Source organism: Cebidichthys violaceus, unplaced genomic scaffold (genome assembly GCF_023349555.1).
Source record: "Cebidichthys violaceus isolate CVI_PGR_0920_01 unplaced genomic scaffold, fCebVio1.0.p SCAF_21, whole genome shotgun sequence".
NCBI lineage: Eukaryota > Metazoa > Chordata > Actinopteri > Perciformes > Stichaeidae > Cebidichthys > Cebidichthys violaceus.
The window spans coordinates 9,208,101-9,231,517 of record NW_027176384.1 but is presented as its reverse complement, the minus strand read 5'-3'; the positions used below and the strand labels follow the sequence as shown (position 1 = coordinate 9,231,517).

Sequence of the window (23,417 nt, the reverse complement as noted above, 5' to 3'; positions counted from 1 at the left end):
AGTAAAAAAATATTTGAGTGGTGTACAGTCACAACACAGATTGACATCAAATGCTTTACATTTGATTTGAGTGCTAAGAAGTGTGCTGCTTTAGAGTGTCATATGACATGGAGTTTCAGAGGAATGTGATGGATGGATAGATGGATGCCATTATATCATTGGTTGACAATTTGGTTGGTTCAATATTACTTAAGCACAGGTCATATTTTTGTTTTTAAAGAAGAAAAGATGCTTGAATTTTGACTGAAAGATATGAATAAATTTACTTTTTTGTCATATTTTTAAATAACTGCAATATTACTGGGGGATGTGATCTTAAAGGGTTTAATTTCTACTTTAATGTACATACAGTACTGTGATCTAACAAAGGGAGGTGTGTGGAAAACTTAGAATATTGCTCTTAGCTCTTTGACAAGACAAAGTGTGTGTGTGTGTGTGTGTGTGTGTGTGTGTGGTTCACACAGCTTCTCTGTAAAAAAGTTTTTAGTTTTTTTTAAATTGAAGATGACTCTGATTGGATGACTCCTTTACCCAGGATGAATCTGATGACACTCTTGAGGTAGGATAAAAGTGATTGGCTTGTAGTGTTATTGCTTTCTTATAAATACTATGTTACAGCTTATTTCCCCCTCTTTGACTTCTTATCTGAGGTAAGTGATTGTTGACTCATGTATTTGGCTAGCTAGCTTGCAGCCTCACACATTAGCATTGTTCCATGTGATATTACTCTGTGAGACAGACTGAAATGCATCGTGAGTTGATGTACTGCACTCTAAAAACTCTGAACAATGGTTACTTAAAAAAAACGATGCCAACAAAGTGACACGTACTATAATTGATTCGATTTTAAGTACTACAACTTTGAGTAAAAAGTATTGAATAAATTAATTAAATCTAAACAAAAAAATTATGACAAATTTATTTATATTTACTGAATATTTGGGTGAAAGTGATTTATATTTAGTGAATATTTGGGTGAAAGTGATTTATATTTAGTGAATATTTGGGTGAAAGTGATTTACATTTAGTGAATATTTGGGTGAAATTGATTTACATTTACTGAATATTTGGGTGAAAGTGAGTTAGGAGATGTTAATTAACGACAATCACAGTTTTTGCAGTGTGCTTGCTTTCATTATAAATGTGAGGACATTTCTGTTAGCATTAGCTTCATAGGTGACCTCTAGTTGCAGATATTGCATGACACAGAGTAAAATTGAAGTCCAAGTGAATTAGAAGTAATTGTCTTTAGCTTCTGTATTGTGACATATTCCCCTGAAACTGAATATTTGAGCGGTGTACAGTAACAACACAGATTGAGATTAAATCCCGCATCGTGGTGGAGACCGATGCACCATATTTCCTGCCAAGACAGTTACATTTAACTTGAGGCTTAGGGAAACCAAAACACTGCTCTATTGTCATTAGTGAATACCAGGTTTATTTTCCAGCTCTTACTATTTTTAATAACAGCAAATTATTGCATTAAATGTGTATTTTAATTACAAGTGAAGTCACTTTGTGCCATGTTTAGCTGAAAGTGAATTATTCTTTCCAATTTGAAGACCCGCACCCAACATGTGTTGATTATGTTTTTTATTGATGAGAAAATTATTAGTAGCTGGTTTCAGTAATTCTTGACGTTGCAATGCGTGCATTCATATCACTGCAGCAAATATCAAGGCACATTTAAGCGGTAGCACTTAGAAAGTTATAAATTATAAAATACAATTATAAACGAGTCTAGAACAACATCTACAGAAGAGAGAGAGAAGAAATCTGTTCTTAGAGTTGCTTTGACCTTTGGCCTTCTAGTAGATTATTGATATATGTCACTTATTTCATCCATTTTCTTAGAAATGTATAAATGTTACCAGATATCCATGTTTTTAAATCTTAATTTTAAGGATTAATTTGTGGTTCAGTGTTCCCTATTAAACATGCAGCTAACTCATTTACAGTAAAAAAGTCTTTGTCTTAGTTTTAATGTCCAATGATCTGAAGGTTGTCTGAGACAATCTCAAGAATGGACTACAGAACTGTTCAGATATTGATTATTAGTTCTAAACATCAGCTATTGCCTACTTAGGCCTAAAACTATTGGTAGTCATTTTCAAAATATATATATTTTCATGTATTCGTCAAAGCTTTTGGATGAACCCCTTTTCTGTCAGACTACAGATGTCGCCACCAAACGGCCAGTATTGTGCTGTTGAGAGCTCTGGTACAGCTGAACCAACAGGGTTAGTACAATTTGACAACATTGATGTCATAAGTGTGACAGGTAAAGAAAAATGATTGCCAGTTCTCACATCCAGGACTGGCAATCTATACGTTGAAGGAGTCGAGTGTCTTGAAGGGAGAGGACATGGCCACGGTCTTCTCCACCGTCAGGGGCAGCACTTCACAACTTTACGGCGTATGAAAGTACATACAAAGTAATGTATGTTTATAGTTTTGTGTATTAAATCTTGTAATAAACTATTAAAAGATTTCACAACAATTTTGGGTCTGTGTCACATTTTATAATGGGTGTGCATTGCACGTAATATTCAGTGCTAGAGTGAGGACATATCTGTCAGAGTGGAGCAGAGCAGGAAAGTAGTCTGTGATTTTTTTCCAAACAAATTGCTCCAGGTCCCACAATTTTTACTATTTATATACCATTTTTGGTCAAAATGATAGGAAATTTTGTGCTGTCGCAGCCAAGTGTCTATATGGAATCCAACGGACTTACACATTTGGCTCAAAGAGCCGCAGAGCGACATGAACTCTAACCGACTGCTCCATTAGACTCCATGTTAAATCAGTTAACACTAATTTCTCAAAGAAGGCAGACGGTACCAGTTTTGTACATTGCGCTGGAGCTCACATTTTTAACACCACAAACATAAAAACCACACCAGAGTCTTATCTCGCTCATGGTCCACTTATTTTATTGATTGGACTCATGGTTTTGGTATAAAGTGCATTTGTTTGACAGGTGTTTCCCAGTGTTTTCTCATGCAAAGGCTGCCAGGCTCACAGATGTTCTTAATTCAGCTAATTACTGACAGACTCTCCAACCGCTGCGTCGTCACCATGGCAACCAGTGACACGCACGCACGCGCTCTCTCTGTCTGTCTCTGGTACCAGTTTTGTATTTTGCTCTGGAGCTCACATTTTTAATACCACAAACAATAACCACAAAATCACTTTGTATTGTAACTTTTCTTAATAATCAGTCTGCCTCAGTAGCTTTCCGTACCATTAACCTCAGAATTTGCTTAGTTGTTGTTGCATTTTTTTTTTCTATTAAAATGTGTACACTACACTCTGGTCCTGCCTTATATGAATTTGTGGTTACTTGTAATCATAGCCGCAAGTGGTTACTTGTAAGTGGGTTGTGTGTAGTTATGCATGACACATTGATAATACATTTTAATACCCATTCTTTTATTCATTCATTGATTAATTTCCTGTTGCAATGGTAATTAAACAAGGCAATACAAACATTGTATTCTCTACATCTCTCAGTGAAACACACAGAGAATGTGGTGTACCTTAAAAATACATGCTTAGTTACTACTGGTAATATCTCTCTCTCTGTCTAACATCTCTCTCTGTCTGTCTAACATCTGTCTCTGTCTGTCTAATATCTCTCTGTCTGTCTAACATCTCTCTCTGTCTGTCTAATATCTCTCTCTGTCTGTCTAACATCTCTCTCTCAGAAAAGAGAGAAGCGATATCTCAATCGAACCTCAACGATACTACCGGTAACATCGGATGGACCCAAAATCAGCTCAGAAGCGTAAAGCCAAGAGCTGGTGGTCCTGGTGGCGTAGTAGGAAGGTACGTTTATCACAGCTGAATATTGCAACGATAATCTGTGAACCAGCTAAATTTAACTGGATTCATGTTTTCTTTCTGTTTTAACAGACAACGCAAAAAGAAGAGGCTGCTGTCCAGGAAGATTCACCCGTGGCTGAGTTGGTGAGGGTGTTGGTGTGGGAAGTTTTTCCTCATCACTCAGTGCTTGGTCATGGGGGAAATGTTGGGTCTCTGTAAATAGTTTTTTCTTTCAATGTTATGTGTTGAAAATATGTATTTATATAATACATTTTTTTTTTTAAAAAGTAAAATGTGCCATGTATCAATATAAAGCGAAGTAGATGTTGGTTGACAATGAAACACTTGTGTATTTGAGGGACTTGGGGATGTTGAAAATGCAGAACTGTCAGCAGTAGTCTGCAAAAAAAAAATAATCTAAAAAGTTCAAATCTGAATCATAAATGAACTTATTTCCCAGCAGGAAATTGCCCTGTTTATATCGAAAATAGTACTACAACAACTAATAGTACTACTGCTATTACTAATACCACTGAAACTGTGACTGCTGTTGTTAAAACTATTGATATTTCAGGTTTATCAAAGCTTGTACGATCTGCTCGGGCCAATAAATTTGCCGCTTCGCTTGTTAAATAAGATGATTGATTGATAAGGGAGTCTGATAGGTTCCCCTGGAAGATATAATAAATAAATAAAAGCCTCCACTGTGGCATCTTACGGGAAAAACCTGCTAATACTAACAGTCACTCTGGAGTTAATGGAGTAAACAAATGCTGCATCTGATGCAGCCAGCGTCTTCTCATAGCTCAAGAAGACGTTAAATGAGAGAAGCCACACGTTAGCCTGCCTCATCATCCTTCCTGTTTTTCTCAGGTTAGTGACATGGAAAACCACAGATGTACCCTGATAAATATAAAGTAAAAATACCGGTCTTGAAAGAATACCTTTAATTGGGACAAACCTAATAGACGACCTGGCTCACGTTTTTAGAACCAAAACTATATTCGGATGTTTCACTCGCAGGAAAGAAGAAAACAAATATATAATTCCCTGTAAGATTAACGGCATCGAAACTAAAGCTGTATTCGATTCTGGAGGTTTAAGTTCATTCATTGATAGAAAATGGGTACGAAACAATATGCCCAATGACATCAGACCTCTGGAGGATTTGTACGACAGCGAAGCTTGGGACTAATCTAAATAAAAGAACGTTAACGCCCTCTAATCAATCCCCCTCTTCGCCTCTCCCCATAGTGTATAGATTTGCTTAAACAGTAACCACTGTCTAGCATTACAATCACAGCTCATTCAGCAGCTGGCTAGTTAGCTAGGTAAACCCACCGCGTTATCATGCTAACGTTGCACTGGTTCCAGAAATACACAAAAAAGCAGACCTTCTCCAAGCAAAAGTTATGTACAGTTGTAAATGTACAATTTGTCAATTTTAAAAATAATTTTACATGTCAAGAGAGTCACAGTTTGTCATAGATTTGTAGTGGTATTGTTTAGTTTTGTGTGAAACCCCTCAGTGAACTACATCTCTCATCTCGCACAATGTACATCACCAACACTACCGTTACCGTAGCTTGCTCGCTAGCTAGGTAACCTGGCAATATCCTCGCACTAAAATGCAATTTTATCTTACCCGATACATTTTCTCTCCATTGTTAAAATAGTTACATGATACATGTATACAGCCGAATGTAATTTAAGGCGACAAGTTGCCCATCATATGGCGCTGCACAAGTGGCAGCCTGTTCCAGCAGCTCCTGCTCACTGTTGAGCTTTATTCCTTCAGTTTTCATATAAATTTGTGCTTTTTAGTACCTTTCTTCTGCACTAATAACAGGACAAAATATACAGGTCGTCAATTTTATATAATACCAGTTGTGGAATAGCGAAGGACAAAATGTCTGCCGGTGGCCATCAAGAGGGCTCACGTTACTTACCTACGGGAGCGTCAAACCAAAGCAGACCCTATCCTTCAAAGTTAAAATCACACTAATGTTTGATCTACGGAGTTCATAAGGGGTGATAATAACAAACAAATCTCAGCTTAGTAAATTGTATAATAATTATAATATATGGGATTTATGGCCACAGTGTTTTTGTTGGAGTAAGGTGAAATCATGATGCTGGTATTTCTCATTTAAATGCAAAGACATTAATAGCTCCTTGAAGATACAACTCCCAACACGGAAATAATACAAAGTCATGTTATTTTGACAAAATGTTACATTCGACTCCGTGAAAATTACATATGGAAATTAGATGTTTTCTACCCGTCAATCAACAAGTAACACCAGACAGAAAATCACCCCACACAGCTACTGCACATCTATTGTTGGTTATAGCGTTCAGGCCTCATCCCTGCAGATGGAGCTCTGGTTTATGCTCTGAACCAGGATAATCAGCTGAACAAAGCTGCACATTGTGTCCAGGAATGCCATTTAACTGCGTATATTTTTGGTTCATTGCACATAATTGCGACATAGTAAGTCACTCTTCTTGTATATTTAATCCTCTTCTGCTTCCCCCTTTGTTTATAATATTTTTCTCAAAAATACCCTACTACCTTGTCCCTAGGAGAATTTCCATTCTGTTCAAGCTGTCAATCTACCCATTGGTGAGCCTGTTTATCTTGTGGTTATCTGTCACAGTGACTGACAGTAAGTTCTTATGCATCTCGTTAATGCATCGCCAACCTTTCTAGGGCTGAGTTGTAGTTTTTTGTAAAAATATAAATAGGGAACTAACTAATTTAATTGATATGATATTTATGAACATGGCTAAATTTGGGGTATTGGAAATATCTTTAAATTTATTTTTTTGGTTTCAAAATGAAGAAATTCTTGCTCAAATGACTGCTAAAACCTGCCCTCATTAATCACTCCTATGCCTGTCAAACTTCTCCATTCTCACTTGGCACATTTAAAAAGTTTACAGTGGTTAAGGTGGCAGATTTAATTTATTAATAACTGAAACAGGTCCTTGATTTCAGACAGAGGTAGTGGTTACTGTCAATTTTGTCAGCTCTGACATCTATGGCCGGCAGATTCTATCGGCTGTAACTAGCTAGCTAACTAGCTAACGTAAGCTCCATGAATCGATTACAAACACTGCCTCCAGTTGACTATATAATGTTTCTAGCTCATCAAACTCATTTTAAAAAAGGAATTGTAGTAGAGATATTGCTTTTAGATGAAGACAGATGTCATACTAACTGTGACGACTTGCATGAACAAAAACCAAAGAGGTGGCCACTGTGTGTGCTCTATGGCATGATGAACGCTGGTGTTATAAACTCATGGATCATACTCAAGGAGAATGCCATGAAGAGAGGTGACAACCAAATGAAGAGGAGGCAGTAAATGCAGGCTTTGGCACTGGTACTCCTCAAGCCATGGGCAGAGCAGATTTATGGTCAGTTCGTAATTTTTCCCCTCTCAAAAAATGCCATCTTATGTTTGTCTCTTCCACAGTTGTCAGTGATGCAGGGAGACTGTGCCTTCACCGGACAAGGCTCACATGTCCCAGGACATTTTTTTTAAGGAATTTTTCGTTAACGATTCACAAATTTTTCACAAATTTCACAGCCTTTTTATTGATACCTTTTTTTTTCGTTTTAATAGACATTGTATAGGGGAAAGTAAAAGAAGAGTACTTCCATTTGCCATGTATTATTGTACTTTAATATATTTTGATGAGAAGTATTTTTTATCGGGTAAAATATACCCGATGCTAGTGATGGTGTTACTGTTAGTTAGTGTTCTAGGGTTAAAAATGATTAAACACCGTCATTCCTTCACATTGACCTCTTGCCCACATTGTCGAGTTTAACGTTAGCTCGTTAGCCTTAGTTGGCCATCAATGTTGCTTACACAGTTAAGCTAGCTTTCAACTTGGTCACGTTATGGTAGTTTATAATACTGCTTCTGCTGAAATGTCAAAATTTGGTATAATAAGTGATTTAAAAAAAATACAGCTGTCTTTTGAGAAGTAAAATAACGCGGTGGTGAAACTCGTGGTCCTGCGCAGGTTCATCACACTTCACGTCAAAAATGCAATGCAATACATTGCATCCAATGATCGTCTGAAGATTTAACGCTATCAACATCGGCAAAGTAATTTCTGGAACTTTCACTCCATCCATCTTTAACTGGCCTTTGACCCAGTCAGTTATTTTCATAGGTGTGTTATTAGCTACATGAAATGTAGTCAATGCTTCGTATAATATCGCCAAGGTTCTGATATCATTTGGAAGATTTTTCTGTACCCATTCATTCTTAAGACATGAAGCTACACTTCCAGAATACAATTCACCTTAGGTATCAATGCCATTTATTTGACAGGCAACTGAATACCTTAGAGGTTAGTCGTGTAAATATCGAACCGTAGTTTTGGTAAAAGCGTGAGCAAGTACGCATATTGCATCTGTCCCAATGATACTTAAGGGGTGTTATTGTCCGACATGTATATTTATCATAGGTGGTGTGTGTGTGTGTGTGTGTGTGTGTGTGTGTGTGTGTGTGTGTGTGTGGAAATGTAACGTTAGCAATATGTATAGAGATAATATAAATCTGTGAATATAGGTTTTATGTGTTGAAACCGGTTCATGAAACTTTGATATTGATCATGAATTTTTAATTTAATGTTATTGTTTTTCTAGAATTTTTTGGGCTATTTTGTAGAAATTAATTTTCTGTCATGACTTTAAATTTATTGCTGATGAAAGTGGTTTAAATATAAAAACTGTTTTCTTTGAACTTGTTTGGTACTTTTTTATGCAGAACTTATAATAATTTCAGTTGTTAAAGAAAAATGATAAGTGAGCACATTCAATAAAATCTTTTTTATTTTTTGACGTTATTGAATTATTTTTTAGATGTTAATTAAAATGTGTTTGGTCAGGTCGTCTATTAGGTTGGCCCCAATCAAAGGTATGTTACACTGGAAATCTTTATCTTCCAAGACCTGTATTTTTTCTTTTCTTTTTTGTTCCCACTTTTTAGGGCACGTCTCTGGTGGTGTATCTTCGGCAAATTGAAAAAACTCTTCTATCTCACCGATAGACTGTACTCTATCTCCATTAATCAACCTGATTGTAAAATGAAACACGCGTTTGCTCCAAGGAGCGCTGTCCCACGATTTACCTGTGCCAACATTGGCAGATTAATGTGGGGAACAGCCAGTGAATCCATTTCTAATTGGATTTGGATCCATCCAATCACACTCATAGGCTTTTTGTTAGCTCCAAAAAAATAGTTTTGGCTGCTGTTCCAATCTTTCAGAGGTCTGAAGTCATTGGGCATATTTGTTAGTACCCATTTATAGTCAATGAATGAATGTGCAGCTCCAGAATCAAATACAGCTTCCGTTTCGACCCCTTTCATCTTACAGGGAATTCTATAATATAATATATAATATCAGATACAATTGATAAACAAAAGGCCCAAAACTCTAAATTCTAACAATCACAACATTTCACAAACAATCATCAAGGAAGTAACACTTCCTGTCAAAAAAATTACAAAATAAAAGACAAATAAAAAAAGCTTACATTAAAGAAACACTGAATGAAACTAAGAGCAAAAATAAACTATAAACTCAAATACTGCAAGATAATAAAGAAAACATCATTAACATCAGATACAATTAATAAACTTCAAAAGGCCTCCTCAGCATCACTGGATCACCTGGATGTGGCCTGGGGTTTGGGACTCAGCATTGCTGCATTGGGCTGATGGGCCGATGCGGACCTGGACGTCATCTGGTAGGGTCTCAGCATCGATGCCATGCATCCTAGCCAGGCAGAGCACAACATAGTCATCACTGGTCTGAGCTCAGCATATAAGACTGTTTTGATTAACCATTTGCATTAGATTGAAGAATTGGCTTCATGTTTTCTGCAAATTAACTGGCTTCAAATAAGATAAGTAACATGAGACCATCAAGACTTGTACTTTTCCAGTTCCAGTTCTCCCTCCTCCAGGTCCATCGGATCGGATCTTGACAGATGATGGACGAGTTTCACGCCAAGGCAGTTTCCCATCACATTAATGACAGTGTTGAAGCGGTCTCTGAAAGGCACAGACAACATCAGACTATGACAGCACAGGATATATGCTGCTTTACACAGATTTTGTTTCTTTATTTTAACTCTTTGCGCTTCTATAATTTTAAGTAGCCGTCGTGTAGCTGACGGAACAAACAGACAAAACGTAAGTTATCTTGCTAATATAGGACCCATTTAGCATGAATACATAATAAATAACAAATCAAAAAAGATAAGTAATACTAAATGCTGTTAATAACTTTTTAAACTGTTTAAATTACATTGAACAATTACACAATATAGCTCAAATTACAAAACGTTATGTTAATAATGTCCGATTGAATGAAGAAATAACATCACCTAACGTAAAATTTATGTTACACTTTGTGATGCTACAGTGACTTCAAGTTTACACTGCTGAATGTTTTTCATTGGACGGGGCTCCACGTGTTTCCTTGCAACCTTAACCTTCCCTACTAGCTCAGATGTTTCCTAGGTTTAAATGGAGTAACCCAATTTGGAAAATTATAGAGGTCAGGAAGGACTTTACACTCAAACTTAGTAACACATTTTTGAATAGCTGACCCAAACCAGTCAGAAAAGGCAGTTGTAGAAATCCATTCATCACATTTTGAACTACAGATTCGACTTACAGGATCCACTCTATGACTACTAGAAAGGAGGCTTCCTTTGCAGGTAAACCAGACGCTGTCAAAACAAAAAAAGTTGTCATGGCTCCTGTGGCTGGGATCCCTGCTGCTCCTGTGCTCAACGCTGCTGATGTAACACTGCAGATCAAACACACATACTGTTCTCAGAAAACTTGTACCATGCATTTTTTAAGTCTTCTTTACACCGATATCAACTCTGTCGATGATGACGATGCTAAGATTTCCTAAAGAACAGGAAGAGCAGCTTACACGATTGTAGTCAGCCGACCTATGTCCAGATGGATGTTGTTGAGTTGGGCAACGAAACCACATGGTAAAGGGCAGTTCCGTTCACGTTAATGTTGGTCCCGATGGCCAACATGAAGCGACTGATTCCTCTGTTGATGTGGAGTCGCTCCTCACAACAACGCAAAGTGAGCGGCAGTGTGGCAGAGCTTGGAGAAACACGAGGCAATCCATTGTTTGTGCACTACTCATAGGAAAATGTAAGAAATGTGAATCTCTCAAAAATGTTACTTGGCTCGGGTAGATCTGATGATGAATGCACGAATTAGCAGTGATCGTGAACTCATAGATCTTTGTGCTACATCATCTTACCTGGAGGAGTTGAGGAATGCAGTCTTGAAAACAAGATGGTTTTGTGCAGCTGCAGAGAATTTGGTCTTAATTTGGATAAACCTTGGGACACTTCTATTTGAAGTTATGAGTGAAATTCTGAATAGATGAATTACTTTTTATTTACTAGTGTTTAAGCCTGTAGTTCAGTTATTCACAGCCTGCCAAAGATGAAGCTGAGGGTTCGCAACGTTATTAAATGGATAGAAACAAGAGAAACATACTTCTGCTACACTAAAATAATATTTTTTTTCTGAACTTTTTATAAAAAAAATTACCTTTTTCTTCTGAAAGGCTACATGGAATGTAAAAAAACTGTCTCCTATTAAATTAAGTACTTTTCTTTTTTGATTAAACAAGTAATCTGAATATGTCAATTTAGGTTTAAAGGAAATTGGGATATTTATCATTTCCTGCCATCATATAGACCAAAATAATACTTCAGTGAATGGAGAAAATAAACGACATATCAATAAGGAATGAAAGTGTTTTAACTATGAGGGATCACAAGAAGTCACTTCTTTAAGGAGTCACAAGACAACAAGTTTGGGAGTCACAGCTGTAATGAGTCCAGCTGTTTTTTTTTTTTTAACTCTCTGTGATTAATCTGTTTCTCAGATCTTCTAGGCTCACTCCTACTTCTTCTCCATGCAGGTCCACCATGCTGCCGGTCACCACCGCCTCGCTGTGCGCCTACTGCCAGAGGTTGAGGCTTCCCGGCCCACCCTGTGCCTCGGCCTCCACGGGGACCTCCCCCAACAAAAGACCGGAGAACCAGCTCACAGTGGACTCCCTCTATCAGCTGTCGCTGGACATCCGAAAGATGCGCAAGTTCAAGGGCTGGGTTCTGTCCGAGGGCTCCGCATACGTGTCCGAAACCGCCGACCTGCTGAGGGACATGGGCACGGACGCGATGGCGATCACGCTCATCCTGGAGACTCACCCCAGAGGTGGTCCTGTGTCGCCCGGAGGACGTGGCCGCCCAGTGGGACCTCTGGGTGTCCGTGTGCCCCGACAGGCGCGAGCTGATGAGCATCGTTGAGAGGTTCCCGGTATCTTTCTTCACGTTGAGTCATCATGGAAACCAGCGGGCCAACATCCTCTACCTCCAGAGTCTGCGCCTCAGCAACAGGATCATCGGCAAGCTGATGGCCAGCACCCCGCAAAGCTTCGGTCGACCCGTGGAGCTGAACAAGGAGGTCATCCACACCCTGAGGGAGACCTACCTGGACCTGGGAGGAGACGAGGGCAACGTGCTTCTTCTGGCTGCAGAAGCTCCTGAGCCAGAACCCGTACATCCTGCTGCGGCCGGCCGAGGCCTGGAGGGACAGCCTGGGCTTCCTGAGGGAGCAGGGCTTCACCACAGAGGAACTCCTCCACCTGGTCTCAAGCCTCAGGGCCTCAAATCGCGGAGCTGCGGCCAGAGGCCATGCAGCAGGCGCTGGGTTACACCAAGGACGAACTGAAGCACATAGTCACCCATAGAGTGAAGAGGTTCATGATGTCTTTGTGAATGTTATTTGATGCAGATTTTGACAAAGACGAAGCTCCAGCAATACAGTACTTGAAGTATCGAGAACCACTGTGTTATGAAACGAATATGTATAAACCTGTGGCCTTCATCAGGGTTTCTTTGATTTGATACAGAGGAACACAAGAGGGCTCTTGTGAAGATAGTACTGTATCTTATACGTCAGAAAATATACAGAAAAAACATTGACGTGTGGAAATGAGTGACTACTGTTATTCTCAAAATGATTGTGGTTTGATTAGTAATAAATGCCTCTTCTTAATTTTGTATTTGTCTTTAAATTTCATTCTTCAGTATCAAATAGCTGCTTTTTCTTCACTACTGATTCATACTTTATCGTAATCTTAACTTACATTTAAATGGTTTGTTTTCTAGAATCAAACCGGAGCTTCTTCTTTTTTATTGGAAGTCTTCTCCAAAGTTAAAAATGTATTATGATTAAACTATACATCTTAAAAGAATACGACTGAAAGCTTTTAGTATATGTAAACCCAGTTTTAATGAAACAAGCACATTGAGAATGAACAAGACGCAAGAGAAGCAGTTCTCTCAAGTGGTACATTCATCGAGGGGGGGGGGGTAGTACAGAGGAGACACCTTGATATGAAGAATCTGTATTCATGTCGCCTTTTCTCAACAGCTTGATCTCTAACATCATACTGAGGATTCAAACGAGTCCACTGGTACAGAGCTCGATAAAGGGAATGATGAGGACACTTGCTGATAGATATCCTGGACGGCTCAAAAAGGAGAAAATTGGGAAGTAGAATAAATGACAGGCAGCTGTATTAGAATAGATATAAGATTTCATCTTATTATTTTAATGGCGGTCTACAAATGTTTTCATTTTATTGAAAATTGTCAAAAAAAAAAAAAAGAGCCATCCACAATGATTTCTCATATCAAAAATATATCAATGGGTCTATGGCTACACAAAAGAGAGAAAACGCACATACAATATTCAAATATGTACAAGTTGTATGTGAAATTAGCAAATTCATTATATACACAAGGACTTTTTATTTTGTCCCATAAATATTAACCCAAAGATGAGCACAGTGTAAACGCCGCTCCAGCGCCGTCAGCCGGGCCATGAAGTCCACGTGATCATATATACAGTCCTGTTACTGAGGCGTGTGTGTGTGTGTGTGTGTGTGTGTGTTTAATGAGGCTCCTCTTGAAGTTGTGTCCATGCAGCAGTGTGGTGCTGTCACCAGAAACGCGTACGCCTTAACGTCCACTTAGTGTCGTCTGTGTACTCGGTCCGTCTGCAGACACTCCTGTGAGAGGACAGAGAGGACACACGTCAGCTGAGAATCATGTCTCATGTAAACAAAAAATACACAAACTCATCACTTCTGAAATATGCAAACTAGAAAGAGGAAGATTTCATGACCATACATTATAAATTTGGGGTTCACCAGCACATCAATTCAGCCATTTAAGACATAAATGAAGTATTTAAGGACAGATCCTAAAGAGATTATGCGCACTAAAAGGAATACATCACCCACAAAATGACCGTTTGTGTATCAGTTACTCACCATGTGTTACCTCGAATTCTTCTTATTAATCTAGTCACTAACACATGCACATAAAAACCTTTCTATTATAGACTAATAATTCAAGGTAACACGGGGTAGTTGATACACAAATCATAATTTTGTGGGTGAAGTATTCCTTTAAAGAATATTCCTAATTTTATGTAATTGTTGACAAATCTCATGAAAAGACCACATTCCTTATGTTCCCAAGATTTTTCCATTTAAGGTCCGTTATTGTTTTTTCATTATCTCTACTGGCCTGAAAGTTCAACAGGATTAAGTTTAATTTGAATTTAGTCTTTAACTGACCTTCTAGTGCGTGCTTTGTCTCTGGACTTTAGAGCCTTTGCCATTCACTAAGTCCTCGCTGTGCCGCTTGCCACCGGACTGAGTGATGCAGTGGTGTTCAGGTCCTGTTAAACACAAACGGCACAGTTCAGAAACTGACGATACAGTTTGACCGTCTCTGTCACCAACTACACAAACAGAGGCACGGCTAAATGTACCGGCATAGATATAAAGGGTGAGGAGAAGATCTCCCCTTTTTGGTATAAAAGCATGTCAGTTCTCACCTTTCTGAGGAATCTGCTGTGCGCCGTAACACAGCACACTGGTACTGGTGCCTGCGTAACCTGGAAATAAAGATTGAAGGATTAGCTGAGAGGTGAGAACTGTGTGACACCACAAGGGAGGCAAATACAGGAAAACAAATGTGGTATAAAAGGGGAACGTGAGAGCTGCCTTTAAGTTAAGTAAGTTATTATTTATTCATTTTTTTATTATTATTATTTCTTTTCTGCTGTTTTTTTATTTAATTTTTAATTTTACTGTCTGACAAACCTAATGTTTGTATCTATGTACAATGTTAATATGTTTAAACAAATACAAATTTAAATTTAAAATATAAAGCATTGGGTCCCCACCTTGCTGGTGTGAGCTGGTTTGTGGATCGGCCTGCTGGTACATCCTGACGCCGCTTTGCCAGTCGGCCTGCGAGTGAACCGGCATCTGATAGCCTGTAAGAACAAAACAGCACATTTTAGTCTTTTCCTCAGGGACACAAGTTCACCTCCAGAGGCGATGGAGGAAGTTAAGAAGAACTGCTGCAGGTGTTGTGTCGCTTACCAGACGGAGCTGCAGCGCCGTGTGGAGCCTCACCGGGGAACCCCATCCCGTCTGAGGACGTCTCCCCGTTACCATTAGAGCCGGAGGGAACTGTAGCCAAAAGGCCTAAAGACACAGACGACTGACAGTCAACAGCTGATACAAAGTACTTTAGATAGACGAGACCGCATAGGAGTCAACGCTGGTTAAATCAACGTTTGGTTAACTCCACTGTCCTGTAACTGTACATTAGGGAACTGTCATGTCAGGTGATCACAGATGTTTGTGCTTCTGTGTCCTCACCGAGTCCTCTGTAACAGGAGAGCTGCTGGTAGATCTGTTTCATCCGCTCGATGTTGAGACGACTGGCCTCTGCGTGGTGCACCATGGGCTTCGGGTAGTGCACTCCTATGACACATTTGGCCGCCTTCTGCACACTCTCTGGAGCGTTCCAGGGGTCATAAATATACTTGGCCGGAAAGCCTCTCAGGATGGGCAGGTAGCGCCTGAGTGAGGGGATAAAGAGGATTGGTTTCATCTATTGTTGTGGTAATGACTTCAGTTTAAAATACTTCAGCATCCATCAATATCTAGTGTCAATTGAGCCTCGGTATTAGCATCCCAGCAGTTTGTCAGCGTACCGAATGTAATCTCCGTTGGGGTCGGTGCGTCGGCCGAAACCCACGGGGCAGTAGCAGTGGAAGAACTGCTGGAAGAAAGAGCTGCAGGAGAGCCACATCCAGCTGCCTGCATTCACACTCCAGTCTGCATCCAGCAGAAGCTCCTCAAACACCTGAGGACACACACACACATGCACAAGCCTCACGTTAGCCGAGGAACACATGTATTTAGTCTTTATCGTATACGAAAGGACTTCAGCGCGGCCTACCTTCATGCCCTCCTCCCAGCCGATCCACAGGTCTCCTCTGGTCAGGAAGCAGGCCACGGCGTGTCTCGCCAGGTGGTGGATCCAGCCCTCCTGCCTCAGCTGCGTCATGATGGCGTCGATCCAGGGGAAGCCCGTCCGGCCCTCCGCCCACTTGGCCAGCGCCTCGGGGTTGCGGTCCCACGGGATCTGGACGCAGATGGGGTTGCTCTCCATCTTGTCGAAGCAGGGGTTGTTGGTGGCGGCCGTGTAGAAGAATTCGCGCCACAGCAGCTGACCGTAGAGCGAGAGGGGAGGCGAGCTGTTCTTCTTCACCTGGAGGGGTTGGAGAGAAGCGGCAGGACACTTGTTGATATTTCTCATAAACAAAGTGGGGAAAAAAAGTCTTGGAACTGACATAACATAACGTAAACATCTGCACTGGAATCTGACATTATAACATCCCACCACAAGAGGGAGCCAGCTCCCTCTATATATATATATATATATCTATATATCTATATCTATATATATATATATATATATATATATATATCTATATATATATATATATATATATATATATATATATATATATATATATAAAAAATAAATATATAAAATAAATGTGACATGAATGATAAAAGAAATGTCACAATGAGAATAAATCTTATTCCAATCTGATAAGCTCGTTTTAATAACTGTGTCGGCCTAAATATCAGATGATGAACAGCAGTTCTTTGGGCCGTTCCAGTAATTGGTCGGATAATGAGACCAGAATGGTTCAGTTGTGTTCAGAGGTGTGTTTTCGTGACTCACCTTCCTGTAGAGATCGGTGAGTTTGAAGTAGAAGAGGCGACAGGAGAGGCATCCGAAGCGCAGGTACGGGCTGAGGCCCGTCGGGCTGGCGAGCAGCGAGTTGGCGTTCATTCTGGGACGCTCAAAGTTGGCGACCCACGCCTGATGGAAACACGGTCACATGATCAGACACGAATGACAGCACGGTGTAATGTCACCAACATTTGATCAAGGCTGTCACATTGGCAGAGAAGCAACCAAAGATGGAGATATTTGATCTAGTACGTGATAATAGCAGTAGTTTAATACGATTGAAGTATTACATGAGACAGTAAGTAGGTAGGATCTGACTGACCTTCCTCTCCAAATGCCTCTCGAGTCGCGTGAGGGCTTCGGTCTCTCCCCCCGGCCACACAGCTGAGGACAGACCTTCAGTGTCAAAACCTGCAGGGATCACACACAAAGAAAAGCAAACACATTAACGCTGCGTTCCTTTTACCTCAGTGATCCGTAGTGGGAGCTGGGAATGAAGTCACATCCGAGTTGACGGTGAACTTAATGGGGTTTGCATACGAACACCATAACAACGTGTCCAGAGACAGTACTGTATCGAGCTGATTTACTGAGACACAAATAGGACTGAAGTGCTATTAAACAGCATGATAAAACAGTTTCGTAAATGTTGAAGTGTGGAGCAGCCATCTTTGATTTTAAGGCCGGGGGTTGACGAAGTTCGTCTGACTTTCGGAGTCATAAATCCGACTGCAGGCGGCGTTCCAGATGAATCTTCCCGACTTCAAATGGAACGCAGCGTAAATGTCTGTGTGCTACATGTTTTTCCCTGAGCCCTGTCCGGCCTCACTCACCCAGCTCCTCCAGGGAGGGGACGCCGAACTTGTCGTCGTGGTCCTCGGACAGCGGCGTCCTGCATTTCCCCATGATGTCGGCCGTGATGGACTCCGCGGGCATCGCCACTAAATCCATGCGGCTGATGAGGGTCTGGAACCTCTTGTAGGTGAGAGGGGACTGACCCCCATTTAACTCTATGATCCTGCAGGAGGGAAATGAGTACAGAGTCAAATACCCGAAGAACGATAACACGTCATTGTTTGCTGTATACTCGGCTTTCAAGCTGGAGTGTTGAGGGGTTGGTGTGAACTCACTTGTCCAGGTCGTAGAGTGTGTGGGAGATGCGGACCGTCACCTCCACTCCGGCCTCACTGGCCAGTTTCTTAATAGCTGCATCTCGTTCTTTCCCAAACGGCTCCGAGTCGTACTCGTAAGACAGACGAGAAATATTCCATTCCTAAAGAACAGGGAGTTCGCAAAAGTTAGCTACGGAATGATAATGAAGAGGGTTTTAAAGGCTTTAGCGTCACGGTCAAACGAGACGTCACCTTGAAAAGTCTGGGGAAGACATCAGTGGGTTGTCCTCGGATCACAAACAGCCGAGAGTTGAGCTTACGGAGGCTGGAGTCCAGGTCCTCGAGACTCTGCAGTAAGAACCTGGAGGACGACAGGGAAGAAGAACGAGTGGTTAAAACACTGACGGGAACAACGTACAGCTTAATATTCAAAAACGTGAACAATGTCAGCAACGCTCGTGATGTTGAAGCTGGAAAACAAGGACATTGTGTTACTTAATAAAGTTAAAAACAGCTGTTTGGATGTGAAGGAGGATTATTTCAGGTTGTTCTGGGTTTGACAAGAAATGTAATTGCTCTTTGTTGAGATAATCTTATGCAGCTGGATACAGCAACATCTGTTCAGGCGACCAAATCCAAGAAGTTTCTTCTTATTTAAAATGTTTTAAAAGTATTTTAAGGAGATCTCTTTTATTTCCAATGGAGTTGACAGAAGAGGATGCTGACAAATGCTTGTTCCTGTTACAGAAAAACGGATTTAAAAATGTGAAAAGGCAGACATGTGAATTTATTATCGGGATAATAAAATATCTACCATCATGATAGAAAAGTAGAAAAATAAGAGCCAGATTTAAAAATATAGGAATCATCATGCAAGAAAAGAACAGTCACACAATAACTTTATTTAAGATCGCCTGATTGTTTGTTTAGAAAGGACATGTCCTATCTGTGATGCAATCAAAATATTTACAAGATGTAGATATGTATAAGATGTTTATAAGATGAAGTGATTCCAGCATGTTTGAGTGCTATTTTAAGAGTTTTAAGCATATTTTCTTATCAGAATTATATCCTGAATCTCAATTATTTTGGCAGGAATAATCCCGACATGAAATATTCATATTGACCTATGCCTAAATGTGAAGATTCATATTCTTTTAAATTCACAATATTAGATACTGTACTTAACACGCAGCTTTAATTTCCTTTCATTCAGTTTTCCCAGGAACACCCGGTTCCACTCTCAAAAAGCTATCCACATAAAACATCCACATCTGGAGGCAGTAACAAGCAGAGTGTTATCTGATGAAGGCCAATGAAAAGCAAACTAATGTCTCCTACAATCCTCAAGAACTCCTTTCACCACAAACACACTGACCTACTTGTGCCATGCGTGGAGATGTGTGTGTGTGTGTGTGTGTGTGTGTGTGTGTGTGTGTGTGGGGGAAAGTTAGCGTGATTATGTCCTTGTGTGACAGTGAGTTTTTTTTTTCCTCCTGCTTTGAGCAAAGTAGCCCATAAGACACACGATCACAGACGTACATGTTGCAGAGCGACAGAAATATCACGGAGGTTTTGAGTGCTAAAAGTTCTTGCAATGGAGTCCTGCAATAAATCCTGAATCGGGGAATACTGAGTGTGAGCTCTGCGTCCACCTAAAGGCTTCTGTTGCATAACCGTGTGGAGGCTCCATAACAGCCTTCGGTGCTGCCCGGCCTAACTCTTCCAGTGACGGCGCGGGAACAAAACTGCAAACACAGCAGGACGGAGGAGGAAACCATCCAAGCGAGACGCTCCAGCTGTACCACAAAAAAAAAAAAAACCTCAGCAGCTCTTTCATTCTGTCTACGAAACACTGCAGCTCTACCACACAGAAGGCCGTCAGCTGTCTGCAGCACACATGTGCGTCATGAATAAACGTCTGGGTCTCACAGACTGAGCCGGGGGACGAAAGATGGCCACCGTTTGTGGTAGAGGAGGAAGACTTTCAGTGTAACACAGAAAGGTCAACTCGGACGTCTGCTGGACGGGTTAAAGGGTTAGAAAGAAGGAGGAGAAAGAAGCCGGAGGGTTATAGGTTGGATATATGATTATATATAGGATATATGATTGATTTAGTCTTATTGAATCACGTATCTGAAGGTCTGATTGATGTTTGGTATTATGATGATTACTGGGTAGAGATTACAGCTCTATTGACCGCTACAGTTCATGATATAAAGGAGGAGTGATGACCACATGTACGTCATCTTACTGACACTTTTATCAATAATTGTTCATTACGCATTGTGGCATTAACACTGTGATATCAAAGTGACATCTGTAATACAATAACAGATAATATAATCCAAACAGTTCAACACTATTCTCTAATGTTGCCCTTCACAAGTGTATTATTTATCTCAGATTCGATTTTTCTTCTTGCTGCGTAATGAACAGAACACATTGATGCAGTCGGCATCTCAACGAGGCACCTGCTGCAAACAAAAAAGATCATTTTTTTGTTTTGTGTTATATTATTTTGGCTAAACGACGGGTTGTCGTGGAGCCGCAAGCCCTTCCTGAACCAGTGGATCGTGTTAATGACCATTACTCAACTGGATGAGTCCTTTTTTTCTTCTTCTTTTTTAATTATAAAAGGGTATTTTGTGAGCAGTCCACTCTTTTTCAGACTCACTAATAAAAAAAATATGTATCCCAAAAAAAATATCGTATGAAGTGAGCTTATCTCTGTGAGGCAGACGCAACAAAACAATGCAGTGTTTTAAGAACAGACACGTGACATCAGAGACAATCTGCACCGACCAGCGCCACAGATACTAAGAATCAGTTTTAAGATACTGCATTGTTATCATCAAGTTCAATTGTTTTCATTATCAATGAATCTGTTGATTACTTTCTAGATTAATCGACAAACAAATGTCAAAAGATTATACAAACAGATTGCCTGAGGCAGTATATATATATATATATATATATATATATATATATATATATATATATATATATATATATATATATATATATATATGCTGCTTTATTATATATATATATATATATATATATATATATATATATATATATATATATATAAAAAGCAGCAATAAACCCAAATATATTCTGTTTACTATCATATAAAAGGTGCAGTAAAGCTGCAGAAGCAGCCAATGTTTGGCACTTTTGCTCGAAATGATTCAACTATCATCAAAACAGTTGCAGATTAATTATCTGTCAATTGACTGATTGGTTTATCGACTTATCACTATAGAAAAAAATAAAAATGTGTACATATGTCACATAACATGCATCTGGGGACAGGGATTTAAAATGTTATAAAAATGACATCAAAGCATCCAGATGTGCATCATGGATCACAGTGAGGAGCAATGTGAATGCAAACTCTCTCTCTCTCTCTCTCTCTCTCTCTCTCTCTCTCTCTCTCTCTCTCTCTCTCTATATATATATATATACATACACACACACAGATCTTTGTCACCTACTGCATTTAAAAATACAGAAAATGCAAAGGGAACAATTTCGTTTATTACTATTTATTATTATCATCATCATCTTTAAGTCTGAAAAGGTGGACAGTGTGTCTGCACGTGGTCGGATGCTCAGCTGTTTCTCTCACCTCCACCTGTTGATCCCGACGTTGGAGGATCCCGCGAACCAGGGGTCTAGGATGTAGACGCAGCGGACGGTGTCCGCTCCCAGCAGAGATTCCTCGAGCGACGGGTTGTCGTGGAGCCGCAAGCCCTTCCTGAACCAGTGGATCGTGTTAATGACCATTACTCAACTGGATGAGTCCTTTTTTCTTCCTCTTTTTGAATAAAAAAAAGGGTATTTTGTGCGCAGTCCACTCTTTTTCTGACTCACTAATAAAAAAATGTGTATCCAAAAAAAATAGAAAGTGAAACCAGGTCACTGGGAATCCAAATGTCTAAAGGAAAACGCGCGTGAATGTTGCTTCAGCCTGTATGCTATTTTAGCATAAAACGGTCCGATTAGTGTCCGATTAACCTTGCTCTAACAGAACCTTTTCCATTATGTCGAAGAATGTAAAAACAGCTGGCTGCTGAACCATTTGGGCACGAGACAGCGCGCGCGCGCTCTCTCTCTCTCTCTCCCTCTCCGGCAATGTGACAAGCAACCCGGCAGGCTTTAGGACCCGGTTCTCGATGAGGTGCAGCCGTAACCTCGTTTCGTGTTGTATAACTTGTTTATGTGAATGAAGAAATTGTATAATTGTGCTAAAACGCGTTTGTAGGCATGCACTCTATAAACATTACTTACGTATAAACTACGTAAAAGAGCAACCGACGAGCCTGTGATTTGAAGGTAGTTAAAGAACGAATAACGTTAACGCAAAAGCTGGTTATGTAAATACAGTTTCTGCATGCGTTTTCTTGTTGTTGTTGTCAAAATAGTCGTCCTAAAGCAACCTGCACAAGCACGACGCTGTTATAAATCCTTGTCCGTCTTCTGTATCTGTCGGTCCGATGCTTTTGAGACGCAATAAACGGTACAGTTGTCCTCAACATCCACGAATAAGCTGCTCGAGCTCCTCACCGCGCCTACAAAAGCCCCCGACTCCGCCCACACACGAGGACGCGCACTGGCTATGAGCTCCGTGATTGGTCCAGCGCGCTGTGTGCGTTTTCTCATGGTTGTCACGTTTCTGCAGCGTGCTCTCCCTGTGCCCTTAAAGAGGCGTCACTGAGGGAAAACAATGTAATATCCCTGTGACCTCTTATGATAAACATGCCAAAATGGAAAACACATCTTAAACTCTAAGGGGAGTTTAGCTGGAAGTGTGGACTACTCTGTTTGTTTTTTTGGTGCACTACAAGTATAACAACTTCATATTTTTTTTAAATAAATAGCTGCAAAAATGAGCACATGCACTTTAAAGACATATAGTTTGACGTAAGAGTGTAAAAGCATCAATAGAAAGCTGTGGAATCCTCCAGTCTCCAGAGTCGACTGGCTTGTTTACCGTAAAAGAACCCGGATCAGCACATGAAGTCGGGCATGAGCTGGGAGGTGGGGGCGGTCACGCGTCTGTGTGCGTGTGTGTCTGTGTGTGTAATCGCAGCACTGTAAGTTGTAGCTGACGCACTTGGTATTCAACCGAATTTGCCCCACTTGCGGACAGAAATCAGTCCGGTTACAGGAGGTGTGTGTTCAGAGGTTGAGCTGTGATTTAAGGAGGGATTATAGACTATATTTGCACTTTAGATTACTTTTGCCTCAAGATT

At 40.2% G+C, this 23,417-nt stretch overlaps 1 protein-coding gene and 1 pseudogene across 1 annotated transcript; one reads left to right on the top strand and one right to left on the bottom strand.

The window, feature by feature from the left end:
- The first annotated feature begins 11,788 nt into the window (after nucleotides 1-11,788).
- LOC137877473 (transcription termination factor 2, mitochondrial-like) lies at nucleotides 11,789-12,682 on the top strand (annotated as a pseudogene).
- Nucleotides 12,683-13,174: 492 nt separating this feature from the next.
- Nucleotides 13,175-22,728, bottom strand: cry1a (cryptochrome circadian regulator 1a). The gene is made up of 14 exons (XM_068717205.1): nucleotides 21,791-22,728; nucleotides 18,409-18,517; nucleotides 18,175-18,317; nucleotides 17,878-18,062; nucleotides 17,367-17,455; nucleotides 17,033-17,173; nucleotides 16,238-16,549; nucleotides 15,990-16,141; nucleotides 15,652-15,854; nucleotides 15,370-15,474; nucleotides 15,168-15,260; nucleotides 14,817-14,876; nucleotides 14,554-14,657; nucleotides 13,175-13,980 (listed from the first exon to the last, which is right to left on the bottom strand). Exons 1-13 carry the CDS (start codon nucleotides 21,946-21,948, stop codon nucleotides 14,557-14,559), a joined length of 1,851 nt encoding a protein of 616 aa, XP_068573306.1. The 5' UTR covers nucleotides 21,949-22,728; the 3' UTR covers nucleotides 13,175-13,980; nucleotides 14,554-14,556.
- Between the last annotated feature and the right edge of the window lie 689 nt (nucleotides 22,729-23,417).

What these genes read in the sequence shown, in the direction of transcription:
- cry1a (XM_068717205.1), bottom strand. Translation starts at nt 21,948, where the DNA reads ATGGTCATTAACACGATCCACTGGTTCAGGAAGGGCTTGCGGCTCCAC. An exon ending in CCCCTCCCTGGAGGAGCTGG is followed by an intron (nt 17,456 to 17,877) that starts GTGAGTGAGGCC and finishes TGATCCCTGCAG; the next exon opens with GTTTTGACACTGAAGGTCTG. An exon ending in CTCCTGTTACAGAGGACTCG is followed by an intron (nt 15,475 to 15,651) that starts GTGAGGACACAG and finishes CTGTGTCTTTAG; the next exon opens with GCCTTTTGGCTACAGTTCCC.